At 38.3% G+C, this 20,719-nt stretch overlaps 1 protein-coding gene across 1 annotated transcript; it reads right to left on the reverse strand.

Moving 5' to 3' along the window:
* Positions 1 to 10,469: 10,469 nt before the first annotated feature.
* LOC142187921 (troponin C, slow skeletal and cardiac muscles) lies at positions 10,470 to 19,943 on the reverse strand. Its single transcript, XM_075261730.1, has 6 exons — positions 19,889 to 19,943; positions 14,014 to 14,044; positions 11,837 to 11,983; positions 11,511 to 11,625; positions 10,720 to 10,856; positions 10,470 to 10,639 (listed from the first exon to the last, which is right to left on the reverse strand). Exons 1-6 carry the CDS (start codon positions 19,910 to 19,912, stop codon positions 10,608 to 10,610), a joined length of 486 nt encoding a protein of 161 aa, XP_075117831.1. The 5' UTR covers positions 19,913 to 19,943; the 3' UTR covers positions 10,470 to 10,607.
* Between the last annotated feature and the right edge of the window lie 776 nt (positions 19,944 to 20,719).

A 20,719-nucleotide genomic window follows, 5' to 3' on the forward strand; every position in this document is an offset into this window, starting at 1 on the left:
ATACACCGATAATAGATAATACACCGATAATAGACAGTACACCGATAATAGATAATACACCGATAATAGATAATACACCGATAATAGATAATACACCGATAATAGACAGTACACCGATAATAGATAATACACCGATAATAGACAGTACACCGATAATAGATAATACACCGATAATAGATAATACACCGATAATAGATAATACACCGATAATAGATAATACACCGATAATAGACAATACACCGATAATAGATAATACACCGATAATAGATAATACACCGATAATAGACAATACACCGATAATAGACAGTACACCGATAATAGATAATACACCGATAATAGACAATACACCGATAATAGATAATACACCGATAATAGATAATACACCGATAATAGACAATACACCGATAATAGACAATACACCGATAATAGACAGTACACCGATAATAGACAATACACCGATAATAGACAGTACACCGATAATAGACAATCCACCAATAATAGATAATACACCGATAATAGATAATACACCGATAATAGACAATACACCGATAATAGATAATACACCGATAATAGATAATACACCGATAATAGATAATACACCGATAATAGACAGTACACCGATAATAGATAATACACCGATAATAGATAATACACCGATAATAGACAGTACACCGATAATAGATAATACACCGATAATAGACAGTACACCGATAATAGATAATACACCGATAATAGATAATACACCGATAATAGACAGTACACCGATAATAGATAATACACCGATAATAGATAATACACCGATAATAGATAATACACCGATAATAGATAATACACCGATAATAGATAATACACCGATAATAGATAATACACCGATAATAGATAATACACCGATAATAGATAATACACCGATAATAGACAGTACACCGATAATAGATAATACACCGATAATAGATAATACACCGATAATAGACAGTACACCGATAATAGATAATACACCGATAATAGACAGTACACCGATAATAGATAATACACCGATAATAGATAATACACCGATAATAGATAATACACCGATAATAGATAATACACCGATAATAGACAGTACACCGATAATAGATAATACACCGATAATAGATAATACACCGATAATAGATAATACACCGATAATAGATAATACACCGATAATAGATAATACACCGATAATAGACAATACACCGATAATAGATAATACACCGATAATAGATAATACACCGATAATAGATAATACACCGATAATAGACAATACACCGATAATAGATAATACACCGATAATAGATAATACACCGATAATAGACAATACACCGATAATAGACAGTACACCGATAATAGATAATACACCGATAATAGACAATACACCGATAATAGATAATACACCGATAATAGATAATACACCGATAATAGACAATACACCGATAATAGACAATACACCGATAATAGACAGTACACCGATAATAGACAATACACCGATAATAGACAGTACACCGATAATAGACAATCCACCAATAATAGATAATACACCGATAATAGATAATACACCGATAATAGACAATACACCGATAATAGATAATACACCGATAATAGATAATACACCGATAATAGATAATACACCGATAATAGACAGTACACCGATAATAGATAATACACCGATAATAGATAATACACCGATAATAGACAGTACACCGATAATAGATAATACACCGATAATAGACAGTACACCGATAATAGATAATACACCGATAATAGATAATACACCGATAATAGACAGTACACCGATAATAGATAATACACCGATAATAGATAATACACCGATAATAGATAATACACCGATAATAGATAATACACCGATAATAGATAATACACCGATAATAGACAATACACCGATAATAGATAATACACCGATAATAGATAATACACCGATAATAGACAATACACCGATAATAGACAGTACACCGATAATAGATAATACACCGATAATAGACAGTACACCGATAATAGATAATACACCGATAATAGATAATACACCGATAATAGATAATACACCGATAATAGACAATACACCGATAATAGATAATACACCGATAATAGATAATACACCGATAATAGATAATACACCGATAATAGACAATACACCGATAATAGACAGTACACCGATAATAGACAATACACCGATAATAGACAGTACACCGATAATAGATAATACACCGATAATAGACAATACACCGATAATAGATAATACACCGATAATAGACAGTACACCGATAATAGATAATACACCGATAATAGATAATACACCGATAATAGATAATACACCGATAATAGACAATACACCGATAATAGACAGTACACCGATAATAGATAATACACCGATAATAGACAGTACACCGATAATAGATAATACACCGATAATAGATAATACACCGATAATAGATAATACACCGATAATAGACAATACACCGATAATAGACAGTACACCGATAATAGATAATACACCGATAATAGACAGTACACCGATAATAGATAATACACCGATAATAGATAATACACCGATAATAGACAATACACCGATAATAGACAATACACCGATAATAGACAATACACCGATAATAGATAATACACCGATAATAGACAATACACCGATAATAGACAGTACACCGATAATAGATAATACACCGATAATAGACAATACACCGATAATAGACAATACACCGATAATAGATAATACACCGATAATAGACAATACACCGATAATAGACAATACACCGATAATAGATAATACACCGATAATAGACAATACACCGATAATAGATAATACACCGATAATAGATAATACACCGATAATAGATAATACACCGATAATAGACAGTACACCGATAATAGATAATACACCGATAATAGATAATACACCGATAATAGACAGTACACCGATAATAGATAATACACCGATAATAGACAGTACACCGATAATAGATAATACACCGATAATAGATAATACACCGATAATAGATAATACACCGATAATAGATAATACACCGATAATAGACAGTACACCGATAATAGATAATACACCGATAATAGATAATACACCGATAATAGATAATACACCGATAATAGATAATACACCGATAATAGACAATACACCGATAATAGATAATACACCGATAATAGATAATACACCGATAATAGACAATACACCGATAATAGACAGTACACCGATAATAGATAATACACCGATAATAGACAATACACCGATAATAGATAATACACCGATAATAGATAATACACCGATAATAGACAATACACCGATAATAGACAATACACCGATAATAGACAGTACACCGATAATAGACAATACACCGATAATAGACAGTACACCGATAATAGACAATCCACCAATAATAGATAATACACCGATAATAGATAATACACCGATAATAGACAATACACCGATAATAGATAATACACCGATAATAGATAATACACCGATAATAGATAATACACCGATAATAGACAGTACACCGATAATAGATAATACACCGATAATAGATAATACACCGATAATAGACAGTACACCGATAATAGATAATACACCGATAATAGACAGTACACCGATAATAGATAATACACCGATAATAGATAATACACCGATAATAGACAGTACACCGATAATAGATAATACACCGATAATAGATAATACACCGATAATAGATAATACACCGATAATAGATAATACACCGATAATAGATAATACACCGATAATAGACAATACACCGATAATAGATAATACACCGATAATAGATAATACACCGATAATAGACAATACACCGATAATAGACAGTACACCGATAATAGATAATACACCGATAATAGACAATACACCGATAATAGATAATACACCGATAATAGATAATACACCGATAATAGATAATACACCGATAATAGACAATACACCGATAATAGACAGTACACCGATAATAGACAATACACCGATAATAGACAGTACACCGATAATAGATAATACACCGATAATAGACAATACACCGATAATAGATAATACACCGATAATAGACAGTACACCGATAATAGATAATACACCGATAATAGATAATACACCGATAATAGACAATACACCGATAATAGACAATACACCGATAATAGACAATACACCGATAATAGACAGTACACCGATAATAGATAATACACCGATAATAGACAGTACACCGATAATAGATAATACACCGATAATAGATAATACACCGATAATAGACAATACACCGATAATAGACAATACACCGATAATAGATAATACACCGATAATAGATAATACACCGATAATAGATAATACACCGATAATAGACAATACACCGATAATAGACAGTACACCGATAATAGATAATACACCGATAATAGACAATACACCGATAATAGACAATACACCGATAATAGATAATACACCGATAATAGACAATACACCGATAATAGACAGTACACCGATAATAGACAATACACCGATAATAGACAGTACACCGATAATAGATAATACACCGATAATAGACAGTACACCGATAATAGATAATACACCGATAATAGACAATACACCGATAATAGACAGTACACCGATAATAGACAATACACCGATAATAGACAATACACCGATAATAGATAATACACCGATAATAGATAATACACCGATAATAGACAGTACACCGATAATAGATAATACACCGATAATAGATAATACACCGATAATAGACAATACACCGATAATAGATAATACACCGATAATAGATAATACAACGATAATAGGCCCCATCTACATTATCATCAGAGATCTGACTTTCATAGTAAATACTAGGAGATTATTATACAATAACAAAGTTCTAGGCACCGCCCCTTTAAGATGCAGCCGCTTGTTCCTAAATGGTTCCTGTAAATTGAATTTTGACACTGAACCACAACATTTCTGTCACTTCTCTTTGTCAGTTCCTTTGACCAGTTTTTTTGCTTCCTGTTTCTAATACAGAAGAGGGAAGGGGTCTAGGGAATCATCACCAGGACGAAGATCAAAAAAGTGGTGCGACCCCCCCACCTTTCCCCTCCGTAATCAGGTATATATATCTTTTTAATCACAACCCCTCAGCACTGACTACATTGTCACACGAAATATCTAATCAGATGAATAGCAACAAATATATATTACCAGAATACAATACCATACAATACCGCCATAGTGACCATGTACATAGGAGGTAGTATTATAGTAGTTATATTCTTGTACATAGGAGCAGTATTATAGTAGTTATATTCTTGTATATATGAGTAGTATTATAGTAGTTATATTCTTGTACATAGGAGTAGTATTATAGTAGTTATATTCTTGTACATAGGAGCAGTATTATAGTAGTTATATTCTTGTACATAGGAGTAGTATTATAGTAGTTATATTCTTGTACATAGGAGCAGTATTATAGTAGTTATATTCTTGTACATAGGAGGTAGTATTATAGTAGTTATATTCTTGTACATAGGAGCAGTATTATAGTAGTTATATTCTTGTACATAGGAGTAGTATTATAGTAGTTATATTCTTGTACATAGGAGTAGTATTATAGTAGTTATATTCTTGTACATAGGAGTAGTATTATAGTAGTTATATTCTTGTACATAGGAGTAGTATTATAGTAGTTATATTCTTGTATATAGGAGTAGTATTATAGTAGTTATATTCTTGTACATAGGAGTAGTATTATAGTAGTTATATTCTTGTACATAGGAGGTAGTATTATAGTAGTTATATTCTTGTACATAGGAGTAGTATTATAGTAGTTATATTCTTGTATATAGGAGTAGTATTATAGTAGTTATATTCTTGTACATAGGAGGTAGTATTATAGTAGTTATATTCTTGTACATAGGGGGTAGTATTATAGTAGTTATATTCTTGTACATAGGAGGTAGTATTATAGTAGTTATATTCTTGTACATAGGAGGTAGTATTATAGTAGTTATATTCTTGTACATAGGAGTAGTATTATAGTAGTTATATTCTTGTACATAGGAGCAGTATTATAGTAGTTATATTCTTGTACATAGGAGGTAGTATTATAGTAGATATATTCTTGTACATAGGAGCAGTATTATAGTAGTTATATTCTTGTACATAGGAGTAGTATTATAGTAGTTATATTCTTGTACATAGGAGTAGTATTATAGTAGTTATATTCTTGTACATAGGAGCAGTATTATAGTAGTTATATTCTTGTACATAGGAGGTAGTATTATAGTAGTTATATTCTTGTACATAGGAGTAGTATTATAGTAGTTATATTCTTGTACATAGGAGCAGTATTATAGTAGTTATATTCTTGTACATAGGGGGTAGTATTATAGTAGTTATATTCTTGTACATAGGAGGTAGTATTATAGTAGTTATATTCTTGTACATAGGAGGTAGTATTATAGTAGTTATATCCTTGTACATAGGAGCAGTATTATAGTAGTTATATTCTTGTACATAGGAGTAGTATTATAGTAGTTATATTCTTGTACATAGGAGCAGTATTATAGTAGTTATATTCTTGTACATAGGAGGTAGTATTATAGTAGATATATTCTTGTACATAGGAGCAGTATTATAGTAGTTATATTCTTGTACATAGGAGTAGTATTATAGTAGTTATATTCTTGTACATAGGAGTAGTATTATAGTAGTTATATTCTTGTACATAGGAGCAGTATTATAGTAGTTATATTCTTGTACATAGGAGGTAGTATTATAGTAGTTATATTCTTGTACATAGGAGTAGTATTATAGTAGTTATATTCTTGTACATAGGAGCAGTATTATAGTAGTTATATTCTTGTACATAGGAGGTAGTATTATAGTAGATATATTCTTGTACATAGGAGCAGTATTATAGTAGTTATATTCTTGTACATAGGAGTAGTATTATAGTAGTTATATTCTTGTACATAGGAGGTAGTATTATAGTAGTTATATTCTTGTACATAGGAGCAGTATTATAGTAGTTATATTCTTGTACATAGGAGGTAGTATTATAGTAGTTATATTCTTGTACATAGGAGTAGTATTATAGTAGTTATATTCTTGTACATAGGAGCAGTATTATAGTAGATATATTCTTGTGCATAGGAGTAGTATTATAGTAGTTATATTCTTGTACATAGGAGCAGTATTATAGTAGTTATATTCTTGTACATAGGAGGTAGTATTATAGTAGTTATATTCTGGTACATAGGAGTAGTATTATAGTAGTTATATTCTTGTACATAGGAGGTAGTATTATAGTAGATATATTCTTGTACATAGGAGCAGTATTATAGTAGTTATATTCTTGTACATAGGAGGTAGTATTATAGTGGTTATATTCTTGTACATAGGAGCAGTATTATAGTAGTTATATTCTTGTACATAGGAGCAGTATTATAGTAGATATATTCTTGTGCATAGGAGTAGTATTATAGTAGTTATATTCTTGTACATAGGAGCAGTATTATAGTAGTTATATTCTTGTACATAGGAGGTAGTATTATAGTAGTTATATTCTGGTACATAGGAGTAGTATTATAGTAGTTATATTCTTGTACATAGGAGTAGTATTATAGTAGTTATATTCTTGTACATAGGAGCAGTATTATAGTAGATATATTCTTGTGCATAGGAGTAGTATTATAGTAGTTATATTCTTGTACATAGGAGCAGTATTATAGTAGTTATATTCTTGTACATAGGAGGTAGTATTATAGTAGTTATATTCTGGTACATAGGAGTAGTATTATAGTAGTTATATTCTTGTACATAGGAGGTAGTATTATAGTAGATATATTCTTGTACATAGGAGCAGTATTATAGTAGTTATATTCTTGTACATAGGAGGTAGTATTATAGTAGTTATATTCTTGTACATAGGAGGTAGTATTATAGTAGTTATATTCTTGTACATAGGAGTAGTATTATAGTAGTTATATTCTTGTACATAGGAGTAGTATTATAGTAGTTATATTCTTGTACATAGGAGTAGTATTATAGTAGTTATATTCTTGTACATAGGGGTAGTATTATAGTAGTTATATTCTTGTACATAGGAGCAGTATTATAGTAGTTATATTCTTGTACATAGGAGGTAGTATTATAGTAGTTATATTCTTGTACATAGGAGTAGTATTATAGTAGTTATATTCTTGTACATAGGAGTAGTATTATAGTAGTTATATTCTTGTACATAGGAGCAGTATTATAGTAGTTATATTCTTGTACATAGGAGGTAGTATTATAGTAGTTATATTCTGGTACATAGGAGTAGTATTATAGTAGTTATATTCTTGTACATAGGAGGTAGTATTATAGTAGATATATTCTTGTACATAGGAGCAGTATTATAGTAGTTATATTCTTGTACATAGGAGCAGTATTATAGTAGTTATATTCTTGTACATAGGAGGTAGTATTATAGTAGTTATATTCTTGTATATAGGAGTAGTATTATAGTAGTTATATTCTTGTACATAGGAGCAGTATTATAGTAGTTATATTCTTGTACATAGGAGGTAGTATTATAGTAGTTATATTCTTGTACATAGGAGTAGTATTATAGTAGTTATATTCTTGTACATAGGAGTAGTATTATAGTAGTTATATTCTTGTACATAGGGGTAGTATTATAGTAGTTATATTCTTGTACATAGGAGCAGTATTATAGTAGTTATATTCTTGTACATAGGAGGTAGTATTATAGTAGTTATATTCTTGTACATAGGAGTAGTATTATAGTAGTTATATTCTTGTACATAGGAGTAGTATTATAGTAGTTATATTCTTGTACATAGGAGTAGTATTATAGTAGTTATATTCTTGTACATAGGAGTAGTATTATAGTAGTTATATTCTTGTACATTGAATGTAGTATTATAGTAGTTATATTCTTGTACATAGGAGTAGTATTATAGTAGTTATATTCTTGTACATAGGAGTAGTATTATAGTAGTTATATTCTTGTACATAGGAGCAGTATTATAGTAGTTATATTCTTGTACATAGGAGTAGTATTATAGTAGTTATATTCCTGTACATAGGAGCAGTATTATAGTAGTTATATTCTTGTACATAGGAGGTAGTATTATAGTAGTTATATTCTTGTACATAGGAGGTAGTATTATAGTAGTTATATTCTTGTACATAGGAGTAGTATTATAGTAGTTATATTCTTGTACATAGGAGCAGTATTATAGTAGTTATATTCTTGTACATAGGAGGTAGTATTATAGTAGTTATATTCTTGTACATAGGAGTAGTATTATAGTAGTTATATTCTTGTACATAGGAGGTAGTATTATAGTAGATATATTCTTGTACATAGGAGCAGTATTATAGTAGTTATATTCTTGTACATAGGAGCAGTATTATAGTAGTTATATTCTTGTACATAGGAGTAGTATTATAGTAGTTATATTCCTGTACATAGGAGGTAGTATTATAGTAGTTATATTCTTGTACATAGGAGTAGTATTATAGTAGTTATATTCTTGTACATAGGGGTAGTATTATAGTAGTTATATTCTTGTACATAGGAGCAGTATTATAGTAGTTATATTCTTGTACATAGGAGGTAGTATTATAGTAGTTATATTCTTGTACATAGGAGCAGTATTATAATAGTTATATTCTTGTACATAGGAGTAGTATTATAGTAGTTATATTCTTGTATATAGGACTAGTATTATAGTAGTTATATTCTTGTACATAGGAGTAGTATTATAGTAGTTATATTCTTGTACATAGGAGTAGTATTATAGTAGTTATATTCTTGTACATAGGAGGTAGTATTATAGTAGTTATATTCTTGTACATAGGAGCAGTATTATAGTAGTTATATTCTTGTACATAGGAGTAGTATTATAGTAGTTATATTCTTGTATATAGGAGTAGTATTATAGTAGTTATATTCTTGTACATAGGAGGTAGTATTATAGTAATTATATTCTTGTACATAGGAGTAGTATTATAGTAGTTATATTCTTGTGAAACAAAAAAGAAAAAGTTTAAAACGTAGGCTCACCAATCTTCAGGGTGCACGGCTGAATGATCCCGGACTCCAGGGGAAGACGAAAAGTCAAGTAGTAAAAAAATGATTAAGGGGTATAGCATACCCAGAAACGCGTCAGCTAGTTCAAGCCAGTTTATGGGTTTTTAAATGCACTTTTGAGTTTATCACTGTCACTTGTTATTTTATTCATTGTATCCACCCATTGTTTTATGGACAATTAAAGGATAGTTTTTAGTTAATCTCAGGAGTGCGGACTGGAATACCTTTTTTTACTAGTTATATTCTTGTATATAGGAGCAGTATTATAATAATATAACACATATACGTCACGTCAATCACTATCACAGACACAATGATGATATCGGTCACTTTATTATTGCAGGCGGTATATATCACATCAGGCAGCATATAATATATAACATGGGGTTGAGATGATTTGGGGTCAGTAGTAATAATGATTCTGTTGCGGTATAGAATGTTCTGGAGACTTTTTTGGCTTCTTGTTGTGATTTATTCGACTCCTTTCATGAACTCTAAAAATTCTGTAAAGAAATAAAGATGAAGACATGAGATCCCGGGAGATCTGGACATTAAATCTTGTATCGTCCTGTAATGTTCTCACCATCATAGTCGATTCTGCCGTCGTTATTCTTGTCCCCGTCTCTCATCAGCTCCTCGATGTCGTCCTCAGTTATGGTCTCGCCTGTCGCTTGCAGCATCGTCTTCAGCTCCTCGAGATCAATGTAACCATCTGCGTTTCTGCAGACATGGGAAGATCTGGTTTTATCTCTGCTTTCCCCTCCCATTGTAAGTTTCTTATTTGCATATAGTATTGTAGATACTGTATTGTGCTCTGATACTCCAGTCACATCCAGAGCTGCATGAATTATTTCTCTCATCTCCGTTACTGCTGCCACCTGCTGGTCCAGACATCTTTTGGGATCTGGGCTTGGCCTATAGCAGGTGTCTGCCAGCAAAGGCAGCAACTACCAGACTGCAGCTCTGAGTGTGAATAGTGTGTGAGACGTGCGCATATAGCCCTAGAACAGACCAGAATCTAAACGCAGCTTTGGATGTAACTAGAATATAAAAATGATTTGATTGGAGCACAAGGAGTGTGGTTGCAGTTTTGGATGTGACTGGAGTAATGGAACGAAACACAGCATTTGATGTGACTGGAGCATAAGAAATGCAAATACAACTGCAAATCTGCCCTGGATTAAAAAGAATGACTGCAGCTTTGGTTGTGACTTGAGTATATGATAGACACTAGAGCTCTTGTAGAGGTCCACATTGCTGTATATGGCTTGTCTCACAGGGTGCTGTATTCCTGAGCGGGGGATGGGGAGGGGGTCTTCCTATCTTTGCAGGGGTGTCAGAGACACTTTACAGTCATCGTCTCTCATCACTCACTTGTCAAACATGCGGAAAAGATCTGACAACTCCTCCTCCGATTTTCCTTTGCTGTCGTCTTTCATACACCGGACCATCATGACCAGGAACTCATCGAAGTCCACCGTGCCGCTACCTGTAAGCAGAACGCAATGGATAATAAGCTGCTGCAAAACTCCCATCATGTCCATCTGAATCCTGAGAGTCAATCACCAAAAATACTGAACTGCCTTGTCTATAACTTGTGTGCAGTGTGACTGCAGCTCTGGATGGGACTGGAGTATATGACCTAGTCTTAAAGTGTGAAGCAGACGTAGAGACCTATGAGGAAGAAGTACAACACTCACCATCCTCATCCACCTCGTCGATCATCTCCTGCAGCTCCTCGGGGGTGGGGTTTTGTCCCAGCATTCTCATCACTTTGCCCAGCTCCTTTGTACTGATACATCCGTCCTCCGCGTCTTGTACGAAAATATCGAAAGCTGCTCTAAATTCTGGGGAACAAAGGAGAAAAAGGCGTCAGGTTTATAAATATTCAATTTCTGCAACTTCTACAAGACTTTGTGTTTCTCCCCACTTGCTGTCACTTAGGCCTCATTCACACGACTGAAACGTTATCTGCAATTGTGGATTAAAGTGCGGACCCCTAAAGTACAGACCCCTAAAGTACAGACCCCTAGACCCCTGTAGTATGGACCCCTAAAGTACAGACCCCTAAAGTACAGACCCCTAGACCCCTGTAGTATGGGCCCCTACACCCCTGTAGTATAGACCCCTAGATCCCTAAAGTACAGACCCCTAGACCCCTGTAGTATGGACCCCTAAAGTACAGACCCCCTAGACCCCTAAAGTATGGGCCCATAGATTTCATTCATAGTTTTTGCAGCTGTGTGTCCAAATGTTGGTGCAAGTTCTATACCTGTCCTATATCCGTCCTCTCCCTGTCCTATATCTGTCCTATACCTGTCCTCTACCTGTCCTATACCTGTCCTATATCCGTCCTATACCTGTCCTATATCTGTCCTATATCCATCCTATACCAGTCCTATACCTGTCCTCTATCTGTCCTATACCAGTCCTCTCCCTGTCCTATATCTGTCCTATACCTGTCCTATATCTGTCCTATATCCGTCCTATACCTGTCCTATATCTGTCCTATATCCATCCTATACCAGTCCTATACCTGTCCTCTATCTGTCCTATACCAGTCCTATACCAGTCCTATACCTGTCCTCTACCTGTCCTATATCCGTCCTCTACCTGTCCTATATCCGTCCTCTACCTGTCCTATACCTGTCCTATATCCGTCCTATACCTGTCCTATATCTGTCCTATATCCATCCTATACCAGTCCTATACCTGTCCTCTATCTGTCCTATACCTGTCCTATACTAGTCCTATACCAGTCCTATACCTGTCCTCTACCTGTCCTATACCAGTCCTATACCAGTCCCATACCTATCCTCTACCTGTCCTATACCAGTCCTATACCTGTCCTCTACCTGTCCTATACCAGTCCTATATCCATCCTCTACCTGTCCTATACCTGTCCTATATCCGTCCTATACCTGTCCTATATCCGTCCTCTACCTGTCCTATATCAGTCCTATACCTGTCCTATATCCGTCCTATACCTGTCCTCTACCTGTCCTATATCCGTCCTATACCAGTTCTATACCTGTCCTATATCCGTCCTATACCTGTCCTATATCCGTCCTCTACCTGTCCTATATCAGTCCTATACCTGTCCTATATCCGTCCTATACCAGTCGTCTACCTGTCCTATATCCGTCCTATACCAGTTCTATACCTGTCCTATACCTGTCCTCTACCTGTCCTATATCCGTCCTCTACCTGTCCTATATCCGTCCTCTACCTGTCCTATACCTATCCTATACCCGTCCTATACCTGTTGTGAAATGGAGAGGGGTATAGTGTGGGAGAACCGCTATTTTTCCCCAAGACTGTTGCAGTATGCACAGGCGTTTAGCTTGTAGGTCCCAGACTGGAGTAAAGTTTGGTCTAGTCCTGCAGTGCAATCCAGTCCAGATTTGGGAACTGACCAGCAGGGCTTTGTAAGTAGCACAGGTGTGCTGGTGAGTGAGAGAGAGAGGAGAGAGACTGAAACACACACGCAACCAGTCTGGGTAAGATCTGCCAAGGAGGACGCTGTTAAAGTGCCGGGTATGTGCACCCCTTGTTTACTTGTAAACCTTGTTTGTTAGGAGGTCAGCAGTAGGCCGACCCCCTGGTTAGTGAGGGAATAACTCGTTTAGTAAGCCGCTGGACAGGCGTAGGTCTTTATTTTCATTTGTTTGTGTTGACCTGCTGAGCAGCACTACCTGTACCTGTAAGCTTGTCTGCTGCAATAAAGACTGCTGCTGGGAAAGAAACCAGAGCTTCTGAATCCCCCGTACATCACACCGTCCTCTACCTGTCCTATACCCGTCCTATATTTGTCCTATACCCGTCCTCTACCTGTTCTATACCTGTCAAAGAGTTAAAAAAAACTAAATCATTTTACCATTTTTTTGTTCTTCTGTAAGTTGTTCAACCTGAAAAAGATAAAGTGACAGAAATGACAAAATAATAATAATAATACTAAGAAATAAGAATATTAATGACTAACTCTTATTATTGTTATTTATGCTAATAATTGATATTTGCAATTTTTTTAAATTATATTTGCTGCTATATCTTAGCTCTGGCGCCTGTTCACACCTGTGTGTCTGTCTGTGCGGCCTCTGGACCTTCCTTTTCACTGACAGCAAACAGAGATTGTGAAAATAGCCAAGAAATGAAAGAGAAGTTAGTGTCGGGTCTGTGCGGTCGAGGACTATTTCTGGCTCAGTGATACAGGATGGAGGAGGCCGAGATAAGCAGCGCTGGCAACAAACCAGGAGGCCTTATCTACTGAGCCAGATACAGAGGACGAAATCCAGACCAAATATAGACCTGGGGGAAGAATAGCTTACATAGAGGAGACACCCCCCCCCCCCCCCCCCAATACAGCCAGAGACCCCTGTACTAATAATGCATGATGTCACTGCTCTCTAGTATATGGATAGGCTGTATTCTCAGTGATGTCACCGCTCTCTAGTATACGGATAGGCTGTATTCTCAGTGATGTCACCGCTGCTCTCTAGTATACGGATAGGCTGTATTCTCAGTGATGTCACTGCTCTCTAGTATACGGATAGGCTGTATTCTCAGTGATGTCACCGCTGCTCTCTAGTATACGGATAGGCTGTATTCTCAGTGATGTCGCCGCTCTGTAGTATACGGATAGGCTGTATTCTCAGTGATGTCACCGCTCTCTAGTATACGGATAGGCTGTATTCTCAGTGATGTCACCGCTGCTCTCTAGTATATGGATAGGCTGTATTCTCAGTGATGTCACCGCTCTCTAGTATACGGATAGGCTGTATTCTCAGTGATGTCACTGCTCTCTAGTATACGGATAGGCTGTATTCTCAGTGATGTCACCGCTCTCTAGTATACGGATAGGCTGTATTCTCAGTGATGTCACCGCTCTCTAGTATACGGATAGGCTGTATTCTCAGTGATGTCACCGCTCTCTAGTATATGGATAGGCTGTATTCTCAGTGATGTCACCGCTGATCTCTAGTATACGGATAGGCTGTATTCTCAGTGATGTCGCCGCTCTCTAGTATATGGATAGGCTGTATTCTCAGTGATGTCGCCGCTCTCTAGTATACGGATAGGCTGTATTCTCAGTGATGTCGCCGCTCTCTAGTATACGGATAGGCTGTATTCTCAGTGATGTCGCCGCTCTCTAGTATACGGATAGGCTGTATTCTCAGTGATGTCGCCGCTCTCTAGTATACGGATAGGCTGTATTCTCAGTGATGTCGCCGCTCTCTAGTATACGGATAGGCTGTATTCTCAGTGATGTCGCCGCTGCTCTCTAGTATACGGATAGGCTGTATACTCAGTGATGTCGCCGCTGCTCTCTAGTATACGGATAGGCTGTATACTCAGTGATGTCGCCGCTGCTCTCTAGTATACGGATAGGCTGTATTCTCAGTGATGGCGCCGCTGATCTCTAGTATACGGATAGGCTGTATACTCAGTGATGTCGCCGCTGCTCTCTAGTATACGGATAGGCTGTATTCTCAGTGATGTCACCGCTGCTCTCTAGTATACGGATAGGCTGTATTCTCAGTGATGTCGCCGCTCTGTAGTATACGGATAGGCTGTATTCTCAGTGATGTCACCGCTGCTCTCTAGTATATGGATAGGCTGTATTCTCAGTGATGTCACCGCTGCTCTCTAGTATATGGATAGGCTGTATTCTCAGTGATGTCACCGCTCTCTAGTATACGGATAGGCTGTATTCTCAGTGATGTCACCGCTGCTCTCTAGTATACGGATAGGCTGTATTCTCAGTGATGTCACCGCTGCTCTCTAGTATACGGATAGGCTGTATTCTCAGTGATGTCACCGCTGCTCTCTAGTATACGGATAGGCTGTATTCTCAGTGATGTCGCCGCTCTGTAGTATACGGATAGGCTGTATTCTCAGTGATGTCGCCGCTCTCTAGTATACGGATAGGCTGTATTCTCAGTGATGTCACTGCTCTCTAGTATACGGATAGGCTGTATTCTCAGTGATGTCACCGCTGCTCTCTAGTATACGGATAGGCTGTATTCTCAGTGATGTCACCGCTCTCTAGTATACGGATAGGCTGTATTCTCAGTGATGTCACTGCTCTCTAGTATACGGATAGGCTGTATTCTCAGTGATGTCACCGCTCTCTAGTATACGGATAGGCTGTATTCTCAGTGATGTCACCGCTCTCTAGTATATGGATAGGCTGTATTCTCAGTGATGTCACCGCTGATCTCTAGTATACGGATAGGCTGTATTCTCAGTGATGTCGCCGCTCTCTAGTATATGGATAGGCTGTATTCTCAGTGATGTCGCCGCTCTCTAGTATACGGATAGGCTGTATTCTCAGTGATGTCGCCGCTCTCTAGTATACGGATAGGCTGTATTCTCAGTGATGTCGCCGCTCTCTAGTATACGGATAGGCTGTATTCTCAGTGATGTCGCCGCTCTCTAGTATATGGATAGGCTGTATTCTCAGTGATGTCGCCGCTCTCTAGTATATGGATAGGCTGTATTCTCAGTGATGTCACCGCTCTCTAGTATACGGATAGGCTGTATTCTCAGTGATGTCGCCGCTCTCTAGTATACGGATAGGCTGTATTCTCAGTGATGTCGCCGCTCTCTAGTATACGGATAGGCTGTATTCTCAGTGATGTCGCCGCTCTCTAGTATACGGATAGGCTGTATTCTCAGTGATGTCGCCGCTCTCTAGTATACGGATAGGCTGTATTCTCAGTGATGTCGCCGCTGCTCTCTAGTATACGGATAGGCTGTATACTCAGTGATGTCGCCGCTGCTCTCTAGTATACGGATAGGCTGTATACTCAGTGATGTCGCCGCTGCTCTCTAGTATACGGATAGGCTGTATTCTCAGTGATGGCGCCGCTGATCTCTAGTATACGGATAGGCTGTATTCTCAGTGATGGCGCCGCTGATCTCTAGTATACGGATAGGCTGTATTCTCAGTGATGGCGCCGCTGATCTCTAGTATACGGATAGGCTGTATTCTCAGTGATGGCGCCGCTGATCTCTAGTATACGGATAGGCTGTATTCTCAGTGATGGCGCCGCTGATCTCTAGTATACGGATAGGCTGTATTCTCAGTGATGGCGCCGCTGATCTCTAGTATACGGATAGGCTGTATTCTCAGTGATGGCGCCGCTGATCTCTAGTATACGGATAGGCTGTATTCTCAGTGATGGCGCCGCTGATCTCTAGTATACGGATAGGCTGTATTCTCAGTGATGGCGCCGCTGATCTCTAGTATACGGATAGGCTGTATTCTCAGTGATGGCGCCGCTGATCTCTAGTATACGGATAGGCTGTATTCTCAGTGATGGCGCCGCTGATCTCTAGTATACGGATAGGCTGTATTCTCAGTGATGGCGCCGCTGATCTCTAGTATACGGATAGGCTGTATTCTCAGTGATGGCGCCGCTGATCTCTAGTGCACACACTTATTACATTGAGGATGTGAGACGTTAGCTCACAGTTCAGGGAGGATATGGTTAATGGTTATACGTTGCGTAGGCTCCCAGTTTGGAGATGACGGGGAATATTTCCCATAATCCTCTGTGGTTTATTTCAGGCGCGGATTGTGCGGGGGATTTTCTCTAGAATAGACAGGTGGATGATAATCTGCGGCTCTATTGTCCAGGACTGTTACTATATATAGTGAGGGGGAGACGGACAGCAAATATTTCTATCTCTGTGGCCTACTGTAGTTATATCTGATTCTGGGAAAGCTGGGTGACAACTTCTAGAACGTTCCGAGATATTGCAGTGGGTGCAGCTCATGGATTTCACCCCCTAATTCTGCGCTCACATGACATGAGTCTGTAATATTAGTATATTGGTATATTTTATATGGCAGTGGGGCCTTTGGGGCCCCTCAGGGTCCGGGGTCTGGCAGGGACTGCTATTGCCGTACCCCTAATACTGCGCCCTTGGTGGAGAGTCTGAGAACTGCTGCGAATACCTGTAACATAACCTGACCCTGCAAATGCTCATCCGTGTCACGGCAGTTTGCATTGGTGTAATGGTTATCACATTGAAGCCACACCTACATGTCTAGCAAGTCAACAAATGACATGGCCCAGGGCTGCAGTATATGTGTGCGACATGACCAGGGGGCTGCGGTATATGTGTGCGACATGGCCAGGGGGCTGCGGTATATGTGTGCGACATGACCAGGGGGCTGCGGTATATGTGTGCGACATGACCAGGGGGCTGCGGTATATGTGTGCGACATGACCAGGGGGCTGCGGTATATGTGTGCGACATGACCAGGGGGCTGTGGTATATGTGTGCGACATGACCAGGGGGCTGCGGTATATGTGTGTGACATGGCTTAGGGCTGCGGTATATGTGTGTGACATGATCAGGGGGCTGTGGTATATGTGTGTGACATGACCAGGGGCTGCGGTATATGTGTGTGACATGACCAGGGGCTGCGGTATATGTGTGTGACATGGCTTAGGGCTGCGGTATATGTGTGTGACATGGCTTAGGGCTGCGGTATATGTGTGTGACATGATCAGGGGGCTGTGGTATATGTGTGTGACATGACCAGGGGCTGCAGTATATGTGTGTGACATGGCTTAGGGCTGCGGTATATGTGTGTGACATGACTTAGGGCTGCGGTATATGTGTGTGACATGATCAGGGGGCTGTGGTATATGTGTGTGACATGATCAGGGGGCTGCGGTATATGTGTGCGACATGACCAGGGGGCTGCGGTATATGTGTGCGACATGACCAGGGGGCTGCGGTATATGTGTGTGACATGATCAGGGGGCTGCGGTATATGTGTGTGACATGGCTTAGGGCTGCGGTATATGTGTGTGACATGGCTTAGGGCTGCGGTATATGTGTGTGACATGATCAGGGGGCTGTGGTATATGTGTGTGACATGATCAGGGGGCTGCGGTATATGTGTGCGACATGACCAGGGGGCTGCGGTATATGTGTGCGACATGACCAGGGGGCTGCGGTATATGTGTGTGACATGACCAGGGGCTGCGGTATATGTGTGTGACATGGCCTGGGGCTGCGGTATATGTGTGTGACATGGCTCAGGGATACAGCGAGGGGGAGGGGGATCTGACAACTGACACACTGAGACGCAATCACACACTAGAGAGTCTCAGCACCGAGGAACAAAACCTTCTGCAGCTTTCATAGATTTTGGCTTTCAGTTCCTCAAAACTCCGAAGATCTCTGCTTGCTGTGACAGAATAGTAACATCCCTGGGGCTGAGGTCCTCTCCGTCACAGATGACCGTTTGTTACAATGTGAACTAGTCTCTAGAATTCTCCATGAGCTGAACACTAGAGCAGCTCTAACGTCTCATGTCCTGATAGTTTGTTACATTTCGCCTGCGCCGATACATTGTATCACTCTAGAGCCTGTGCCATATTACTCACAGAAGATTATCGAGACTGGATACAATGTAACAAACTCTATGCAGTGATCGTAAAATGGTAAAGAAGTTAAGCAAAAAGCTTGTTACAAAGTTTCAGTTTTCTCCTCTATGAAGTTCTGTGATATTGTAGTCACATCCATATATTATATTATATTATAGTATATTATAGTATGGTATGGTATGGTATATTATATTATAGGTATATTATATTATAGGTATATTATATTATAGGTATATTATATTCTATTACATTATTTTATATTACATTATATTACAGGTCTATTATATTACATTCTATTATATATCACCCCCGGCAGGTCTCTGCAGCGGAGGCCGGACTTACCGCTGCCTTGTAGATGTCATCCATGGTGAGGGAGGACGCAGGGAGTGGAGCAGATGTGACTGTGGCAGCTTGAGATGTGAGCAGAGCGCAGAGCTTATATGTCCCTCGCCAGGTCCCATCCCACCCTTATTGGGAAGAGCCGGGGCCGAGCACATCAGGTCCCTATTTATACATCAGCCAGGACGCTGTCACCGCATTGTCCTCATCACACAGTGGCCTCGTTCACACTGGGCATTTGTTCCCTGCTGCAGACAATACCTGGGGACATTAGTGATAATGGTGAAACTGTGACCAAATAACTCAGGGATTGTGAGGTTGTGATATGATCGTGTACCGTGCCACGCCACGATACAAATGTGAACAGAACCTTATAGAGAATCCGAAAGTGAAGAGTAAACAATTCCTAACTATTCAGACACAGATTATAGGGATACAATGTATCAGAGGACTGGACTATGTGACATGTAAGAGACGAGGAGAAGGGATGCACTACACATGCAGGGAGGGGGTTCACATAGTTTTCTGGGCATGATAGGAATGCAGACTGTCCTTATAACTGTCCACACACATACAGCCACTAGTCAGACCAGGCAGGATGTGGACATTGATGGGGATGGTGAGCTGCTCGACAGCCCCAACGCTCCGGCGCAATCGTGTACGATGAAATGACATAAATGTGTCTCAAAGATAGAAATACATGGACACAATGGAAGAAATGTGACGTGTTGTACAGGGGCCTTGAGTTACTACTGTGGTTACAACTGGACACTGGCACTAACATGGTGCATATTTGGAGCATCAAAATTGGGCAAAAATATTTACCATTCTAGA

Source organism: Leptodactylus fuscus, unplaced genomic scaffold, assembly GCF_031893055.1.
Source record: "Leptodactylus fuscus isolate aLepFus1 unplaced genomic scaffold, aLepFus1.hap2 HAP2_SCAFFOLD_321, whole genome shotgun sequence".
Lineage (NCBI taxonomy): Eukaryota > Metazoa > Chordata > Amphibia > Anura > Leptodactylidae > Leptodactylus > Leptodactylus fuscus.